This window comes from Branchiostoma belcheri, unplaced genomic scaffold (assembly GCF_001625305.1).
Source record: "Branchiostoma belcheri isolate BF01 breed outbred unplaced genomic scaffold, Haploidv18h27 scaffold174, whole genome shotgun sequence".
NCBI lineage: Eukaryota > Metazoa > Chordata > Leptocardii > Amphioxiformes > Branchiostomatidae > Branchiostoma > Branchiostoma belcheri.
In genome coordinates, this window is record NW_017803202.1 from 64,276 (window position 1) to 82,497 (window position 18,222).

General features: G+C 41.8%; 1 protein-coding gene across 1 annotated transcript; it reads left to right on the plus strand.

Moving 5' to 3' along the window:
- The first annotated feature begins 293 nt into the window (after nt 1-293).
- LOC109467064 (E3 ubiquitin-protein ligase UHRF1-like) lies at nt 294-15,886 on the plus strand. Its single transcript, XM_019764967.1, has 17 exons — nt 294-623; nt 5,788-5,967; nt 6,392-6,478; nt 6,947-7,440; nt 7,904-8,069; nt 8,447-8,493; nt 9,059-9,189; nt 9,534-9,720; nt 10,264-10,387; nt 10,783-10,890; nt 11,354-11,458; nt 11,852-11,958; nt 12,342-12,507; nt 12,976-13,113; nt 14,292-14,391; nt 14,960-15,192; nt 15,702-15,886. The coding sequence occupies exons 1-17, from the start codon at nt 468-470 to the stop codon at nt 15,846-15,848; spliced, it is 2,676 nt and encodes an 891-aa protein (XP_019620526.1). The 5' UTR covers nt 294-467; the 3' UTR covers nt 15,849-15,886.
- The last annotated feature ends 2,336 nt before the right edge of the window (nt 15,887-18,222 follow it).

An 18,222-nucleotide genomic window follows, 5' to 3' on the forward strand; every position in this document is an offset into this window, starting at 1 on the left:
TTTTGGACGAATGCTGTTTGTTTTTATGTGACGCTAGATTCGCCTGGTCCTTTGTTGACAGCGGCCTGTGTTCACGCATGGCTGAACTCCCACATCAACCCATCAACTTTCCCGCCAAATTTCGTATTTGCATCCTGCTCTCGCGAGATCTTGGATCATCACAAAATATTCTCTCATTTTTCCCACTACTGTCCGTTTCCACGCACAACTAGCCTATCTACTGAATCTATAAGGCTGTTTTTATAATTTTGTTTATTGTTGTAAGGTTGTGTTTTGTAAAAGGGTGTATTTTTCCGAACGAGATTTCGCGAGATCTTGTTCGCGCCATTCCCACACGTGGGTGAAATTATCATATTTAAAGCCGTTTGTGTTCACTTCTTTTATCACACACACAGCTACAGAGCTCGCTCCCTTTCTTATAAAAGACACGCTGCTAGAAGAACTCTTGCCCGAGAAATTCGGCCAAGATGTGGATCCAAGTCCGTACGTTTGACGGAAAAAGGCAGGTACAGATAGACGGCCTGTCGAAGCTGACGAAAATCGAGGAATTGAGGGGGAGGGTGGACGAAGTTTTCGACGACTCGCCGCCCGAGAGACAACGCCTCTTCTACCGCGGAAAACAGGTACTCATTCATTCAGAAAACTCGCTGTTTTTCCTCAGAAATACGCCCTCAAACCTCCAGATTCTCTAGGAGTAGCCTCTGTAGGGTGTACGCTGTCTTTGTGTGTTGTAAGGTTCCGTATTGGCATTTGTAGCGCCCTAAGTGCCAACGGGGTCATCCAGGGCACTTTGCATTGACATCGGCGGGCGTTGAGGTAAAAAGGCCCGAGCAACAAAAGACCTCGTCTCGATGGCCTACAAAACTCGCGTTTCTGAGGAAAAACTTACCCGTGAGCTGGTATTAAGGCAAGCTAGGTTAACTAGAAGCATGATTTTGTAGCTGTCATTGCCGATTACTGAATATTTTTGTTAAATTTTTAATCCAGAAGAGTTGACGGCATCCAGGAATTGAGTTTCAAGTGCCCAAGGGGCAAGTGATCTGCTCAGATTTTGTCTCAGAAAGTGTGACAAGCCCCCAAAATGTCAAATTACGTTTCATTTTGCCAATTTTTCAACATTCTGACATCAAAACAACTGCCTAGGAGTCACACATGCAGACAGAATTTGCAGTTGGTCGTTAATCGAAAAGAAAGGACCACTCTTAAGGGTGGTAGTTGTGTGATGTTTGAGAAATAATGTAGTCGCTGGAAACATCAGACAGGAAAAGTGTAACTTCCTGCCCAAAGGGCCTCCGGACAAGCCAGGAATTCTCGATTTGTATGCCGTCAGACACATGACGACACACAACATCGGAACCCAGGCTTCTTTATGTGTGTAAAACTTCGGGAGAGGAGAGGAAAAAAAAGGCACAACAGAGCTTATTGTTCGGGGGAAAGCCTTGCCTTCTGGCATCTCCGTTTTGCTGAGTGCACCAGACAAAGCCTGCAGCCAGCCAGCTTGCCTGTACCACTCTCAGCTACGCAGTAACATACATGTATCCTAGCCTCCATAGCATGCCAAAAACTGGGGGTTTTGGGGGTCTTTGGGAGCTTTTATGTGCTATTTTCTGATTGCATATAGACAACATCGCCGGCCTGGTTGAATTAATCCCGTTTTTTCTGTAGAACTGGGCTAATCAGAAAACAGCCGAAGACCACCAAACCCCCAGTTCTATAGTATAAGCCTTCTACGGAGGCTACATGTATCCCTCTGATGCAAAATTGACAACCGTAACCTCATTGTGTGCATTAGCACGGTTAGAAAATGGTGCGGTTGTCGGTAGAACTAGAACATTCTGTCCCCCGTCCCCTACATTTGTGAGAAGGCCAGGCAGGCAGCATGGCAGCCCTAGTACAAACACGTCATTAGCATAATGATGGCTCCGCTGGCACAAGCTGGCTGGCTGACATGTTTTTGCAGAGATGCCCTTCGTGCACACAGTGCTCACACACACACACAAAAAATTAGTCCTGCACTCCGCAGTGCAGCTATAAACTTAGGAGTAGCCATAATTTTGGCACGTTAGAATAGAAGGTAATAGCTGACGGTGTGACGTATGTGTTTTTGTCGTGATCAGTGTCGTTGAATGGCAACGCTAATTGTCAAGCTTGAATGTTGGTGTTACAAGATCATGCACACAGTGCTCACACACAAAAAATACTCCTGCAATCCGCAGTGCAATTATAAACTTGGAAGTAGCCATAATTTTGGGCCACGCAAGAATGGCAGTTGACAGTTTGAATGTCAGTGTTTTTGTCGTGATTGGCGTTGTTGAAACGCAACGTTAATTGTCAAGCTTGTAGTACGTTGGTAAAACGAGATCGGGGGTGAGTGGGTGTTACCGACTGAAATACCCGTGACTCTTGCGTCGTAGGTGACATTTGTCAGTAAATATTCTAATTCAAATCAAAGATTATATGTATGTAACTATCCGTGAAAATCAGCCTGGCTTCGGACAATCGACAATCGAGCCAAGCCACACGAAAAAAAAACAACCTGCAAGACAAGTTTAAGATGTGCCCATGGACAAAGAAAAAAAATACCACAGCGATTTGCATAAAGATGGCGTCATACCTTGGCTAACGTTTCATTCTGGGGGTGTTTACAGCTAACTAGGTCAGGCTTGCGCAGTGAACTCGTTTACACTCGCACTTTCCCCCAAACCAGCTAAACCACTCGCCCTACCCTCAGTAGTGTAACGTCACAAAACGCCTTTGTAGTTGTTATTGTCTGCAAATCAGCTTTCGTTACTTTAAAGCTGAGGTATTTCCTTTTGTCGTGGGCTCTTGAAAAAAAAAAGAGAAGTGTAAAGAATTAGATAATTCATTCTCGTATATTGGTACCTCTTACATAAGAAAGTTACTTTAGTTCCAAAGGTCACGTGCAAAGCATACTTGGGCTGTTTTAATGCAGTAAAACGTTTGACATACATGTATCTTTGTACCTACAGTATAGTTGGTGTATTGACGTATTGGTACATAAATGCACTAAAAGAACATAACAGCCAAATTAAAGTATACCACTGCCTGAATGTCATAATTGTAGGCAAGTTTGAAAACGAAAGACAAAATCGACATGTAAGAGAAGGCCTATAATATATGCAAGAAGTACTACATGTAAAATCGTCATACAAAATAACACCCTTGCCAAATCAATCGCAAGTTTACAGGTTGTGATATTGAGGCAAATTTGGCCACTGTCATTATAATTTGTTAGTCGGAATGTGTTGGCAGCCATCTTGATGTCAGACCATTTGAGAGTATTTGTCGTGTTTGTCCTCTGATTCAGCAGGGCTCAAAATACTGGGTGCATGTGCACCGTAGTGCACCCAAAATTGCAGCTGTGCACCCAATTTTTTTCTGTGGGTGCACCAGTGCACCCAAATAATTTTGTAGGTTCGCACTAATGTTAGTAGTATACAGCATATTCATCTCACATCTAACTTAGCCCCGAAGTTGCCACCCCCTAAAATTAATGGGGTGGGGGTCATTAACCTCCGGCCGAGAGCTTGTGTAACGCAGGCTAGGGTTCATTGGAATTTTTGTTTTTTGCTGACATTCTACAATTTCATAATGCACCAAAAGTGTTTTTTTTTTTTTTGCACCCAGTTTTTTAAGTTGGGTGCACCAGTGTATGTATTCTCAAAAATAAATTTTAAGCCCTGTTTGGTGATAGTCATCAGTGGCAAAACAGGAAAAGGGGATCAAGGAACACTGGAAGCTTCTGAAGGACTTTACAGGTCATGGCGAGGTCGAGTAGGAGTAGCTGCTCCTTAAATCAAAGTGCTAAGGAACAAGGTTGCTGTTTAAGAAACTGACTTGTACTGAGTTGTAGTTCTTAAAGGCACGCTAAGCAATTTTAGGATAGTAAAACTGGACTTTCAAAGTCAATTTTCTAGTCTTTTTTTAATGTACATACTCTGTACTAAGTTGAATTAACCCTATCCCAAAGCATAACATCTATGAGTATGAAGCCAAAATGTGATGTGGAAAGAAAGTTTCTTGTTTTGTATCGTAGCCTAGGCTAGTTCTAACTTTTTATTGGTGGTACCAAAAAATGATAGGACTCATGTAACTTTTTTTGGCGTATCTTATTTCATGGATGTCTAACCTTCACCGACATGACTTACAAATTGTTTTCAGTCAGTGGAGACATTTTTCCAAATTGACGATAAAAATCCCTGCAGACTACAATACCGGTAATACAATATGAATCATTACAACGGAAACAAGTATATAGGCCTGGTGGCTGGTAACCAAGGTTTTTGATTAGTGATCTGATAAATCCAGGTTGTGTATTGTTCTGTGGTCACTGGTGGAATTCTGTAGCGTTGCGATAAACTCTATCCACATCCCGGGCCTTTCCCAGAACAGGCGACTCAGAACAAAGGGCAAAGCCTAATTTGTTTTTAAAGAACGTTTCAAAATGGCGACGTCAGCGGTAGAGACAATTGTTGTTTCATCCCAGGGTCATTTCCTGCACATTTTGAAAATTATAAACTTTTTGTTAATTCTCCAAAGCTAAAAAATGTCCACTTGCAAACTTCACTCTGAGTCAAAATATAACACAGCCTGTACCTGAACAAAATAAAACACTAGCTTTGTGCAGAGTTTAATGTTTTTTTGTTCCGAAATTATGTTGTTCCTTAGTTGGGTGTCTTATACCAATATCCAGATAAATGAATGAAAACCAAAAACCAAGCAGATGTCAGGATGGAAAGACTGGCTCTTGCTCTTACATTCAAATATGTCAAATCCTCATACATATATGAATCCATGACAAATATTTACCACCAAGACAGTTGACTGCATGTATAACTTGCTTTACGGTACAGAAACTGGGAGTTTACTTGATTTTGCCCAGAGCTAAGTATAAGCCGTATGTTGGATGACTGGTACCTGACTGTACCAGGGATTCGATACTTACAACATAACAACATGACTCATGATCAGGTCTGAATCACTGCGGTACAAATTACGAAGGAGACTGGGACTGGTTTGGAACATGCTGTCAACTTGCCAAAATGTAGCTCAGCAACAGAATTTGTGACACCAATGCCATAGTTTGTTTCACCATAGAATTTTAAAGGTCAAATACACAAGGATATCTATTTCTAGATATCGATTTCAAGCCCTGATGTATGGTTCAAAATACCACCTGTTCTCTGTATCCTAATTAGTGTAGGTAATACTGGAGCTGTCTGGGTATTTCTGATGTCTACCTGCACCTACACCTGATATGTGAGCAGAGAGAGGGGCAAATGGAGCCATGTACTCAAGCTTTGTGTAGTTACATATGCAGCTTACACATGAGGTTGTTACAATAGAGCACAATTTTAAGAGGAATTGACAGGGCAGCCATAGTTGCCATGGTAACATGATTGATAGCTGGAACAACCGTCAGGGTGTGTCCATACTTTTTGACTATTATATGGGGTTGGCTGTGTGTACATGTTTGTATGGGTAAGGGGGTGAAGTCTGCCATCTCTGATTGTTTTCTTTTTCCCCCCTGAGCTAGAGGATGGGCACACCCTGTTTGACTACAGTGTGGGGCTGGCTAAGTGTGTATGTGTATGGATTGTTTGTTTGCTTGTTTGTTTCCTAATTTTCTTGTTTTGTTTCCCCCCCGAGCTTGAGGATGGGCACACCCTGTTTGACTACAGTGTGGGGCTGGCTAAGTGTGTATGTGTAAGGATTGTTTGTTTGCTTGTTTGTTTCCTAATTTTCTTGTTTTGTTTCCCCCCCGAGCTTGAGGATGGGCACACCCTGTTTGACTACAGTGTGGGGCTGAATGAGATCATCCAGCTGCTCGTCAGGCCGGCCGACACGGGCCAATCAGAAGGCAGCTCCGTCGCCACGGAAACCGCATCCGACAAGGAGGAGCCAATGGAAGAGCTGGAACTAGAACCATCCACCCCTGATGCACCGGTAAGGTTTTATTAGTTTACAAATTTCAGAAAATTATTTTAGTCTAAATGTTTTTAGCTTTTTTGAGCTATGATAAGGTTGGAGGTTGAGGTTTGTATGGGAAATGGAAAACAAACTTTTTTGTCACCAGGTTTTAAAAAGAAGACTTAATTATGTACGTGTATTGTGATTCTTTTAAATGAGCATGCATCCCTGTATAATGTTTATCTTTATAGGAAACCCTATAGTTTGTTAGAGGTTCTTAAACTTTTACTTTCTTTCTAAAGGTGGTTTACAGATACTGCAGATAATATAGCATTGAAGTCCTTTCTAAACATGTGTTGAGTTCAACTGGCTTTCCCATCTGAAAAAAAGGGGAAAAACTGTCAGACTTGGGATATTAGCAGTTTTTATTAAGTGTTAATTTGTGTATCCTGTGTTACAGATGACCAATGGGGATGTGGACTCAGACACAGGACTGTCCGACCCTTCCACAAGCGGGCAGGCAGGGCACATCAAAGGACTCTACGCGGTAAGGAGTGTTATAACACAGTCACTGCAAATTGCTCAACTATCTAACTTTCAACCTCTTCTTCAGTATGTCATAAAAGCTCAGCTTGTTGTAACAAATATGAAACCTTTTTCTTTGTAAAAGAGGGTTTTTGCATCAAATGTAACATCAGTAACAGGGTAGGGCTGCACTTTAGAGTTCTATCATATTTTCTGACACTCTACTGACAAGAATATGCTGTATTCTGGTGTATGATTGTACCTTTTTGTACATAATCCTACACAAATATCTAGGTGTAGGCACAGTGCAAAATAGGTACAATTAGCTCCAATTTTATTTGGTTGTACAGAAGTGAACATACACCCAGTATTTCCAGCCTAGGAATTCTGAATGAATCTAGGCTTTGTTTTCTTATTCAAGGTGCTCTTCTTTCATATCATGATGTGATGACTCAGTATTTAAAAGTATATCTTGCTCCTAATGTTGCAGGTAGGGGATTTGGTAGATGCCAGAGACTTGCGGATCGGCGCCTGGTTCGAGGCCACGATCCTGAAAATTACGCGGGCATCTTCCGATGATTCCTCCGAAAAAACCCACAACAAAGACGATGATAATTCTCAGGGAACAACAAGCGAGTCCAAAGACCAAGAAGCTGCCGCTGCTACCCAAGACATTCCCGCACACGGCAGCTCAAATTCTGTCTTAAATGGTACCTCAGACTCGAGACAAACACAGGAGGGAACGGAGAAATCTTCTGTGGATACCTCCTTACAATCAGGGAAGGGCGACGGCGATAAAACTACCTCACAACGCGAGGAAACGGCACCAGCTACCTCGACGGAAAGGGACAGTGGAGACATGGAGGTGGACGGCCTTCCCAACGGAGCTTCCGCGGAAAATGTGGTTCTGAACGGAGACGGGAGTGACGCAAGTCGGTCGGGAGAGGAAGAGGAGGGGCTGGTGTACCACGTCAAGTTTGAAGAGTAGGTGCAATTTCGTTTTTTTTTTATTTCAGTTTGGATTGTTATACACAGTAGTTTGGAAGGGGAAAGTAAGAAATAATTGAGAAAATTATTACAGATGGACTTGTCAAAATTGTTTAGAGATTTAGTTTGCTTTATCTCCATTAGTCACTGTAATGAATTAGTAAATGACGTATATAGCATTCTGCATATCTGAAAGGGATTTTTTTCCAGGGGCTGATTGGGCCCCCTCCCGAGAGCTTGTGGCCTGATACACCTCTAACTCTTGAAGACCCATTCCCTTTTCCAGAAATAAATAGGAGTTCCTCAAAAATGATTCTTAATCACTATGAAAATCAGTCCAGCAAAAGCTGACACCATGAAAAGCGGTCATCACAGCCTCCAACACTATGATAACAGACAGTTCTAAGTCTATATTCCAACCTGTGTATCTTCCCCCGGTGTTGCCCACCACCTGTCCCAGCTACGAGGACGATGTTGCGCAGCTCCGAAGCGTCGACATCAGACCGCGGGCACGGACCGTCATCCCGTTCGAGGATGTGCAGCAAGGCATGCTGGTCATGGCGAACTATAACCCCGACGACCCCAAGGAGCGAGGCTACTGGTACGACGTGGAGGTCGTCGCCAAGGTCAGGACGCTGGAAGTTTTCTATTTCTATCTATGAAAGGCAGTTTTTTTTAAGGAAAAGGAAGTAAAACTAGAAAGTGATCTTGATCCAGTTTTATCTCACTAAAGAGCTACTCTTCCACTGTATGTGATAGAGAAGACAGATGCTATGTACAGTATTTACAGGTCTATGGTACCAGGGAAATTCCCCTAGACTACGCTCTCTCTCTCACTCTCTCTTTCCCTCTCTCTCTCCCCCTCTCTCTCTTTTTCCCTCTCCCTCCTCTCCCCTCTTTCTTACCCTCTCTCTTTCTCTCTCTCCATCCCTCTTAACAGTAAAAGTTTGATAATGGTCATGACGATGTTTTATGTTCATTTCTTCCCAATTCACCCCTGTAGAAGGCAAAGAGAACCAACAAAGAACTGATTGGCAGAATCTTGTTGGGGTGAGTTCTTTTACCTCTACTTTAAAGATGCTGTTTAAGTCTTATCATAATGGTAAATGCGAACCACAGTAGCCAAGATAGTCTAGCCTGGCTGTTACCCTATTTGTATACCAGGGCTCCCATACTCGCTCCCTAAAGATATATTTTTGTATGGAGTGTGGGAGCCCAGGTATACAAATAGGATGGCACCCTGTTATATATATATATATAATAGTGTAGGTTATGTTATGTATAATAGGTTTTATACAGTGTATTGTGTTACTTTTATGACTCCAGGACATTGTACATTGTACTCACTAATAGAGGTCTGTCAAATAAACAAACCCAGATTTGAGACTTGAGTTTCAAGCAGATACAAAATATTTCTACTTTAAAAGGAAAACTATCACAAGTAAACCAACTAAAAAAGACCAGGTAGCATAATGAAAATACAAGCGCCCAGAAAGATGACTAAAGTGTACAATGGTCATTGAATTGTCAGAAAAACATAATTCAGACTATTGTCTGCAAGGTGTTTAGGTAAAGATTGAATTGAAAGAATAATGTCTCTGTCTCCTGTCCCCAGTTCGAGAGGAGACTCCATCGAGGATTGCCGACTGATCTTCACAGAGGAGATCTTTAAGATTGAGAAGGCGGGCGAGTGTCCCAACGTCAACATCAACCAGGTCAATGGCGAGGATATGGAAGACCTCAGACGTAAGGACACAGCAGTTTCTTTCTTTATATATTTGTTCACTCACTCTGTCACTCACTTTGTTCACAGAAGAGGTCAACATTATCAAACCTTAGTATCAAACCCTGTAGCAAATTTTGCTTATTTTTTCAGTTCAAATGTGGTGTGTAAAAGAGCAAGGTTATCTGTACTTAGTGTCAGACTATTACTTTTTATTTTTAGATGACACTAACCTACCTGTCGCATGCAGGCATGCACAAGTTAGGATAGCCTAACTGATATTTAAAGACATTGATCTACCTATTCCTTACAGTTATGCAAAGCACAAGTTTTTGTGGCTTAACTGACATTTAAACCATCGTTCCAGGTAAGAAGACCCCAGAGTGTATGCAGTGTCTGGACGACCCCAACAAGAAGTGTAAACACTGTAACTGTCACGTGTGTGGAGGGAAGGAGGATCCCGACAAGCAGCTACTGTGTGATGAGTGTGACTCTGCCTTCCACATGTACTGTCTGACTCCACCCATGGAGGTACTACCGGATGATGATGAATGGTAGGGGACCTGTGGGTTGTGTTTTTGTTTGTCTATGTGCATGGAGTTTTGACAAATATTTTAAACAGTACATGCAACAAAAATCAGCTTCTTTGGGGAACCTTCTTTCAGACGCACTCTGTCCAAGATCTTGTCTTGGAGATCTCTTGTCACGTGACCGAAATTCTAATGGCTTCTATTCTCTCCCAGGTACTGCCCTGTGTTGTGATGCTCTGTTTTGTCTTTACATTTGATACGGTTTGAAGTTATTGAGACTTAGTGAATGTTAATGGAATCTTTATCCTGCCCCCACCCCCATGTACTGCTCTGAACCCATGTTTACTTTATCTTTATATTTTTTGATAGGGTTTGAAATTGTTGAGGCGAGGCTCCTGCATAGCTATTGTCTTTGGAAGATTGTTCCAAAGCTCAAAAGTTGATAGTAGAAATGTTGTCTTATATTTTACAGTGTGGGAGTCAGGGAGTTGACTTCTTCTTGTGACAGGGTTTGAAATTGTTGAGACAAAGTTAATGATAATGGAATCTTTTCTGCCCCCCCCCCAGGTACTGCCCTCTGTGCCGTAACGACACGTCTGAGATCGTGAGGGTTGGGGAGAAACTCAAGGAGAGCAAGAAGAAATCCAAGATGGCGTCCGCTAAAGGCACCAGCACTCGAGACTGGGGGAAGGTGCGTTTGTTTGTTTGAGCCTTTGTTCATGAAATACTCAAATCTTTGCATTAAAGTCGAGAGGTCATGGTTAGACAAAATATAACAAGATAAGATTTTAATAGATTTAAGTCCTCACAATGGACTCCAGACTTTGTCATTACAGGAAGACGTAAAGAAAAAATCTTTGCCTCTCTCTCTAGCATTGAGGTGATTTTTGTTACTGAAATAGAATAATTAAAAGGTGATCAAAGTAGCAGTTTTTCATTTTTCATTTTAAAATGGCCTTCATGGGAGAAAAGTGTTGGAGTTTATCTGTTTTCGAACCCCCAAAAAGTACAAGTATTGTTTAGAATTGACAAATGATAGTCAAATGCACTATGAGTTATGCTCTAACTCCCACCCCTGTTGTGCAGGGCATGGCATGTGTTGGCAGGACGAAGGTGTGTAACCTGGTCCCCCCTAACCACTTTGGACCGATCCCAGGGGTGCCTGTGGGAACCATGTGGAAATTCCGCGTACAGGTAAGAGGACGGTTTCTCTCTTTTTTTCTTTCTTCTCGAATATTTATTACAAGACATGGTGACGGCACACTATTTTTTAAAAAACAATTTTTATGCAGCCACCAACACAGACAAACGCATGAAAGGAAAACAGACATTTTCACCTGAGTGAAGGGAGGAAATTTGTGTTAAGTGCCTTTCTCAGGGGCACAAGATCGGTGGTATGGCAGCATTTGAACCGGGACCTCTTGGTTCTGGGACGAACGCTCTACCGTTAATGCCACATGACCCCACTAATTTATTTCTTCCCATAATGAAACAACTGATTGAGGGGTAGTTTAAAATATACACCTGTATACAAATCAACAACTACTATCGCCCTGCTGAAGGCAATAGCGATTGTATACAATGTATGTATGCTTCCTGTTAGATGAAAGCATGAAGACGTAGTGGTTTGATGCTAACTGTCTGTTGTCCCCCCCAGGCCAGTGAAGCTGGTGTCCACCGTCCTCATGTGTCTGGGATCCACGGCAGGGAGACAGAGGGAGCCTATTCCATCGTCCTGTCTGGGGGATATGAGGATGACAAGGTGAGTGCACTGTCACTTCAGGGCAGCAGAAAAGTGTCTGGTAGAAGCTGTCTTTTAGAAAATGTACATGTAGATGCAGTGCAGGTTTTGTTGGTAAGTGATTGAACAGCAAAGTTCTTTATTCACAACCACTTGTTTCGCAAGATCCGACGGGCTTTAGTGCACAATGAACTAGTCAAAATTGCCCTAATATATGAAGATAACAGGCGGTCATCCAAACGTCAGCTCTTAAACAAATGGTGGTGAATAAAGAAATTATCATAAACCCGCTTTTATATGACTGTGTTGTTTGCACTTCTTGTGTTCTTTATCATCACCTTGTTGCTTGCATTTACCTGTAAGGCATTGCAGGAAATTCTAATTCTTAAAAAAAAATTTTTTTCTCCCCCAAAGGATGATGGGGAGGAGTTTTTGTACACGGGCAGCGGAGGTCGTGACCTCTCAGGGAACAAGCGCACAGCTGAGCAGTCATGTGACCAGAAACTCACCAAGATGAACCTGTGAGTGCTGCAGTACCACAGCTATACAATAGGGGGCACTAGTAAACAAATGGGGGCACTTTTCATGAAGAGGCCACGCCAATCAAATTTCTTGCTTCGTGGATTCACCCTCTTCTTTTTTGTACATCTACCATTTATGTTGTCAATCAACCTAAAAATTTTGCCACCAACAGTTGAAGGAAGTTCTTGTTTTCGGAGCTTCTTGTCCAGTTATCAATGCAGCTACTACAAGTTCAAAATTCGTTGTTTGAAGTATAAACAGGCCTGGTATGTTGATGAAAGCATTTGGAGTGTACTTAGATATTTGTGAAGGGTAATATATAGAAGGCATTTTTGTACACCTATATCAGAAAAAGAATTAACAAAACACTTCTTCCTCTTAGTGCCCTAGCCAGGAACTGCGCTGCGCCGCTGGACACTAAGAAAGGAGCAGACAGTAAGGACAGATGGCAGGAGGGGAAACCAGTCAGGGTGCTGAGGAACTGTAAGGGCCGAAAACACTCCAAGTACGCTCCTGAAGACGGCAACAGATACGATGGCATCTATAAGGTAAAAATGATATTCAGAGATCTCCTCAAGGAATTTAGAGCACTCGTGCTGTGGATAACACCACCCAAGGTGGCAACAGATACAATCATTATGTCATCTTCATTTCCAAGTGCAGTCTTAGTTGTAGACAAGCACTTCCGTACTCTTTGTAAAGCCACAAGTACATTTTAGATGACATTGAGATATATATGTATAGTTGAATTGAAGTTAGTTTGGTAGCCTTGAGTGTGTTGATACTAGGCCTGTAACTGCACTAGTGTTTCTTTCTGCACTTCTTGAATACAATGAAATGGCTGTTGGCCGTGAAACAATGTTTTGTCCCTTCAATGATTTTTGTTACAATGTTTATGGTCTCTATTCTTGCATTAAATTTAGAGTCTACAGAGGATGTCATCCATATGGTAGAATCTACTTACTGTGGATTAGACCCTAATTTTGCCTCTCCTCTCTGTTTGTTGTTCCCCACAGATAGTGAAGTACTGGCCAGCGAAGGGGAAGTCCGGTTTCCTGGTCTGGCGTTACAAGCTGCGCCGGGATGACCCAGAAGCCGCCCCGTGGACCAAGGAGGGACAGAAAACAGCCAAGAAACTTGGACTCACCATGCAGGTAACAACACTTAAGATATCACCTTTGTCTTTTGTGCAGGTTGTAGACTTAACTTCTGGGTTTGAGACCCTAGCAGGCTCAATGTTTTGCTTTTGAAAGCCAGTTTGGAGTAACTGTTTTTTTCTTGTGTATCTAGATTATTCATGGGTTATCTGCTGTATCGAAGTGTTTAGGTACAGAAATTATCAGTCAAACCTGAATAGAGTGGCCACCTTGGAGAGGTAGTCTCCTTGAAGAGGCATGCCTCACAACATGATTGAGGCGTAGATGGTTTTCAAGTCGAGATGTTCTAATGTCAAATGCTGTAAGCATCTTCCAGGGGTTTTTCTGAACAGGGGAACAAGGGCGCTGCGCCCTCATGTAACAAACCAGCGCCCTCATATCAATTTTCAGATTGAAGCCTAAGTCTTTTTCAAAATAATTTTTTTCCAGTAAAAATACAAAAACAACACCACATAACAATACATTCTAGCATTACAAACTATGTTACTCTCATAAAAATTCCAAAATCTTACCACAAACTTGAAAATTTAGCTCTAGTAGTAAACGTTTGAATGGAATAAACAATGTTCATTGAGAACTTGCTCCAAAAACATGTAGCTAGACCTCCTTCATTTGCATACTATAGAACAGGCTCTGAAGTGAAACATGAGACCTGAGTTTGTAGCAGCTTGGATGAATGTGTTGCAATTGTGCAATGGGAAAGGTTTCAGCTTGTGGCAAACCCAATGTTGTCATCTGGAGCTACTAGTAACATTGATCGTGTGTGAAGGGTGATTTGCAGATTGTGTGTACTGTTGATTGTACTTATATTTTATAAGTGAAATATGCATGAATAGAAATTTGGGAAAGGTACATAATGGTTAAGAGTTCAAATTTCTCCCCTCAAGTAGCCTCAAAATGTCCCATTTCAACTTCAAATTTTCAAAGGCTTCACATGGCGGAAGGGGGGATACCCCCTTCCGCACCAACCCCCCTCGGTCGCTTCGCTCCCTCGCCGTGATACTGCTCCCTCATACCAAATTTTTCTAGAAAAAACCCTGATCTTCAGTTCGTCCATCTTGGCTACCTGGAGGCTCAGGCTGCCATAGTTGAGAGGTTTCTTACAGAGCCCTGATGTAGGTTTTATGAAGTTAGTGTTGTTTGTATAGTTTTTCATGTTTTGATGTTTGTTTCAGTACCCAGATGGCTACCTGGAGGCTCAGGCTGCCAAGGAGAAGGAGAAGGAAGGAGGGACACCAGCTAAGGGCAAGGGGAAGAGGAAACGGGGCTCAGATGGTAGGAGTTCAACAATGTCATGAAGAACAAACTGAGAAGGATATGGAATGTGTTTTCACTTACTTTGGGACATAAAATTAGTTACCTAGTATGACTTTTAGTCTTAAAACATATCCTACTATTTGTGTGTTTTCAATAGGGATGTTGCTTCATTTTGTGTCAATGTTCCTAAGAAATTTTTTTGAGGCCAGTATTTCAGATAATAGCTAACAAGAAAGGGCCCAACAAAAATCTATACTCGCATTTCTGCTACATGTTTCTTGATTGTAATATCATATTTAGATACTGTTATGTATATGCATTCAAACAAACAACTGGAAAGGTAACATTTGCATAATGTTTACCTTCGTATATAGTCTGCTCTGTTTATTCTTACTCATTCACGTATATGGTGACAGGAGTCTAAATCCCACCTACTATAAAATTCCAACATTGTGTAACCCAACACCAGTTACACTGATGACAATCTGGTTCAGGTCATTGACCAGGTCAGTGTTTCGAACGGAAGAAGAAGAAACAGAGCAAAAACTTTTTTTTGCTTCGGTAAACCGTATATTTGTTCCCCCAGACGAAGGCACTCCCAGTAAGAAGAAGGGCGGTGCGTTGCGAGAAGTCTCTGCGGAGGTTCAGAAGATGCTTAAGGAGGATGAGAAGAATAAGAAGCTGTGGGACGAGGCCCTTAAGGCGGCGAAGGGTGGCGACTCCTTTCTGCCCAAGGTCGAGGAGACCTTCCTCTGCATCTGCTGTCAGGAGCTGGTGTTCCAGCCGGTTTCCACAGAGTGTGGGCATAATGTTTGTAAGGTGAGGCTTTTTTTCATGTACAAACATGCCTGTCCTTGGTGCTGAACACCATCCACGCACAGGCAAACATGCCTGTCCTTGGTGCTGAACACCATCCACGCACAGGGAAACATGCCTGTCCTTGGTGCTGAACACACCAGCCACACACAGGCAAACATACCTGTCCTTGGTGCTGAACACCATCCACACACAGGTAAACATACCTGTCCTTGGTGCTGAACACCATCCACACAGAGGCAAACATGCCTGTCCTTGGTGCCAAACATTATCCACACACAGGCAAACATGTTTGAATGTTTGTATGTGGATGGTGTTCAGCACCAAGGACAGATCTGTTTGCCTGTGTGTGGATGGTGTTCAACACTGCCCATCCACACATAGGCAAACATGCCTGTCCTTGGTATTGAACCGGTAAAGGGTAAAGGAGTCGCCACCCTTCACACAGGCAGCCATGACCCAAACTTGACCTTGCCACCATGTTTGACCTTGCCTCCATGTTTGACCTTCAGGCGTGCCTGCAGAGGTCGTTCCGCGCCCAGGTGTACTGCTGTCCGGCCTGCCGACACGACCTTGGGAAGGGGTACAGCATGGCGACCAACAAGGAGCTCCAGGCCATCCTGAATCTGCTGTTCCCTGGCTACAGCGCTGGCAGATAAACAAGTCAACAAAAACAACAACAAAACAGCACAACAAGTTAACAGCAGCTCACGGCAATACGCAGGGTGTTATAGACTGCCACAGAGGGTATTATTGAACAATAGCACATACCCAGGGTATTATTATTATTATTGTGTATTTTGCAGGGCGTTGTTGAATGATACCCTAGTCATTACTGAAATGTCAGCTAGGTTGTTGTTAAAACTTGCCTCAATAATGTTCTAGGATGTACAGAGAAAATATTGCATAAATTCATCCAGGGCATTATTGCAGATTACCAGGGCGTTATTGCAGATTACCAGGGCATTATTGGAGAAACCAGGGTATTATTAGACTGATATTGCCCAGGTTGTTATTGAAGCACTGCTGTAGGTGTCTTTTGATAATGCCCCAAAGTTAGAAACGCATGGCAATGCATTTTAACACACATGGTGAAGTTAGCTTCCTACCAGGGTATTTCTGAGACTTGTAGCTACTTGAAAAAGCATCAGGCTTCACCTCATTTGAGGATGACATAGAAGTTGCCCAAACTTTGTCAGATTTGCTCATTGTTGAAAACATCACATGCTGACATAAAAAAACATTATCATTGTTATTCATACATTTTTTTCCTATGACATTCTTAATCCAGCAAAAATATAGAATGTTTTGGCACACACTTGCTTTTGACTTGGTACGCAAAAAGTAAGATTTTATAATAGTTAACCTGCATTTTGCCAAGGATGTTTCTGTGCTCAAAATCAGTACCTGTAATGACAAAAGTAGCAGGAAAGGGGTTAATTTGTTTCAACATTCCAGTCTTTTTATTCTGCATCTGACTTTCTTGGTAGCTGAAATTCCATCCATTCCATCTATATATCCATGTTGATAGTTTTTAACTCCTTCACTTCTAAGTTAGCCTGTTGCCACCAAATCTGTGTTGACTACGGGGTTAGGCAGCAGGGAGAAGGTTAATTAAGAAGGGTTTTGTATAATGACAACAAGTTGTAAAATTACTACCATTCCAAATACTGCCGTTCAATATAGTAGAAAATACATGTACCAGTAAACTGTAACATTTTCATGTGAATGGGAAAAAAATATACACATACATAGCATATAAGGTTTTAGCTATGGGAGACTTAGCTATGTAAGGAAATAGGAAACAACTAAGAACACAATCAACATAATGTATACGGAAATATGCAACAGTTAATCAAGCATTTGGCGCACAGTAAGATTAAGCTATACTACCAAACTACTGCAGGGTAAAAATGCTTTTTTTGCTGTACAAGTTTAACAAAATGCCAAGAATTGCTCACTGTTATCTGAAAGTTCATCAAAGTTTGTATAAGTCATTGGTGTAACTGGATTTCAGAGATTTTAACTCCTATATTTAGGATTGGAATTACCCAAAATTTTTGACTGAAAAACCACTAGTCTTCTAAATCAGGTGTCAGAATTATTTGAAGAAGATACTTTTTTCAGTCAAACATTTGGGTAAGACTAATTGTTGAAATTAAATGTTGTCTAGACTTGGCAAGCCAATAGAAAGTAGTGTATATGCAGCGGGAACTGTTTAAAATGTCAGCTTTTTAAAAGCATACACTTGAAATGTACTTAAACTTACATCACGTGGACCAGTCAAATGTACATCAGTAGTTAAATTTGCAGAAAGTTAAGCAGGTGTTTATTATAATGTTGTAATCCTGTGGTTTGTAGTATCTCCAAGAAGATCCTAGGGTGGCAAAAGACAGTATACTGCCTGGCCAATTTGATACTGTCTTTTTTGCCACCCGAAGATCTGCTCGGAGATTATAGAAAATGCATCGACCAAAGACGTAGCAGCTAAAGTAGAACAGATAAAATATAATTCAGAAGTCGTGAGAAGGCAGGGCTGCAAAAAAAAAGAGTTCAACTTCTAGATGGGAAATTGTTGTTAGTAGAGATTGTCAGACTAAGGAGATATTTTTACAAACTGAATGTGCCTTGGACTTGAACTTGTAGCCGAGAGTTGTTGTACACAATTGTAACAGAAAGATTTGAGATTTAACCGAACGATTTTTGGATGTTGAGCATTCTGTAGCGCAGACTTAACGACGGGAAAGTAATTTTGTACGTCTATTTTTAGGAGTTTTCTGCCATGTACGACTAACAGGGCATCCAGAGGACTAAGGTATGGAAGGGTATAGCCAAGTTTGGTTCTTCTACATACATGTATTTGAGGTACCGGTATTAACCCAGAATATTTGAACAATTACTACTTCTGTAGGCATTCAGAATTGTCCATTTTACATTATTGCAGCATCAGCGGTTGCTATAGACAGGCTCTTGAGTTGAGAAATATTAATTGCAGCTGAATTTCAGCAGTGTTTGTGGCATCAGCTTGTCAGT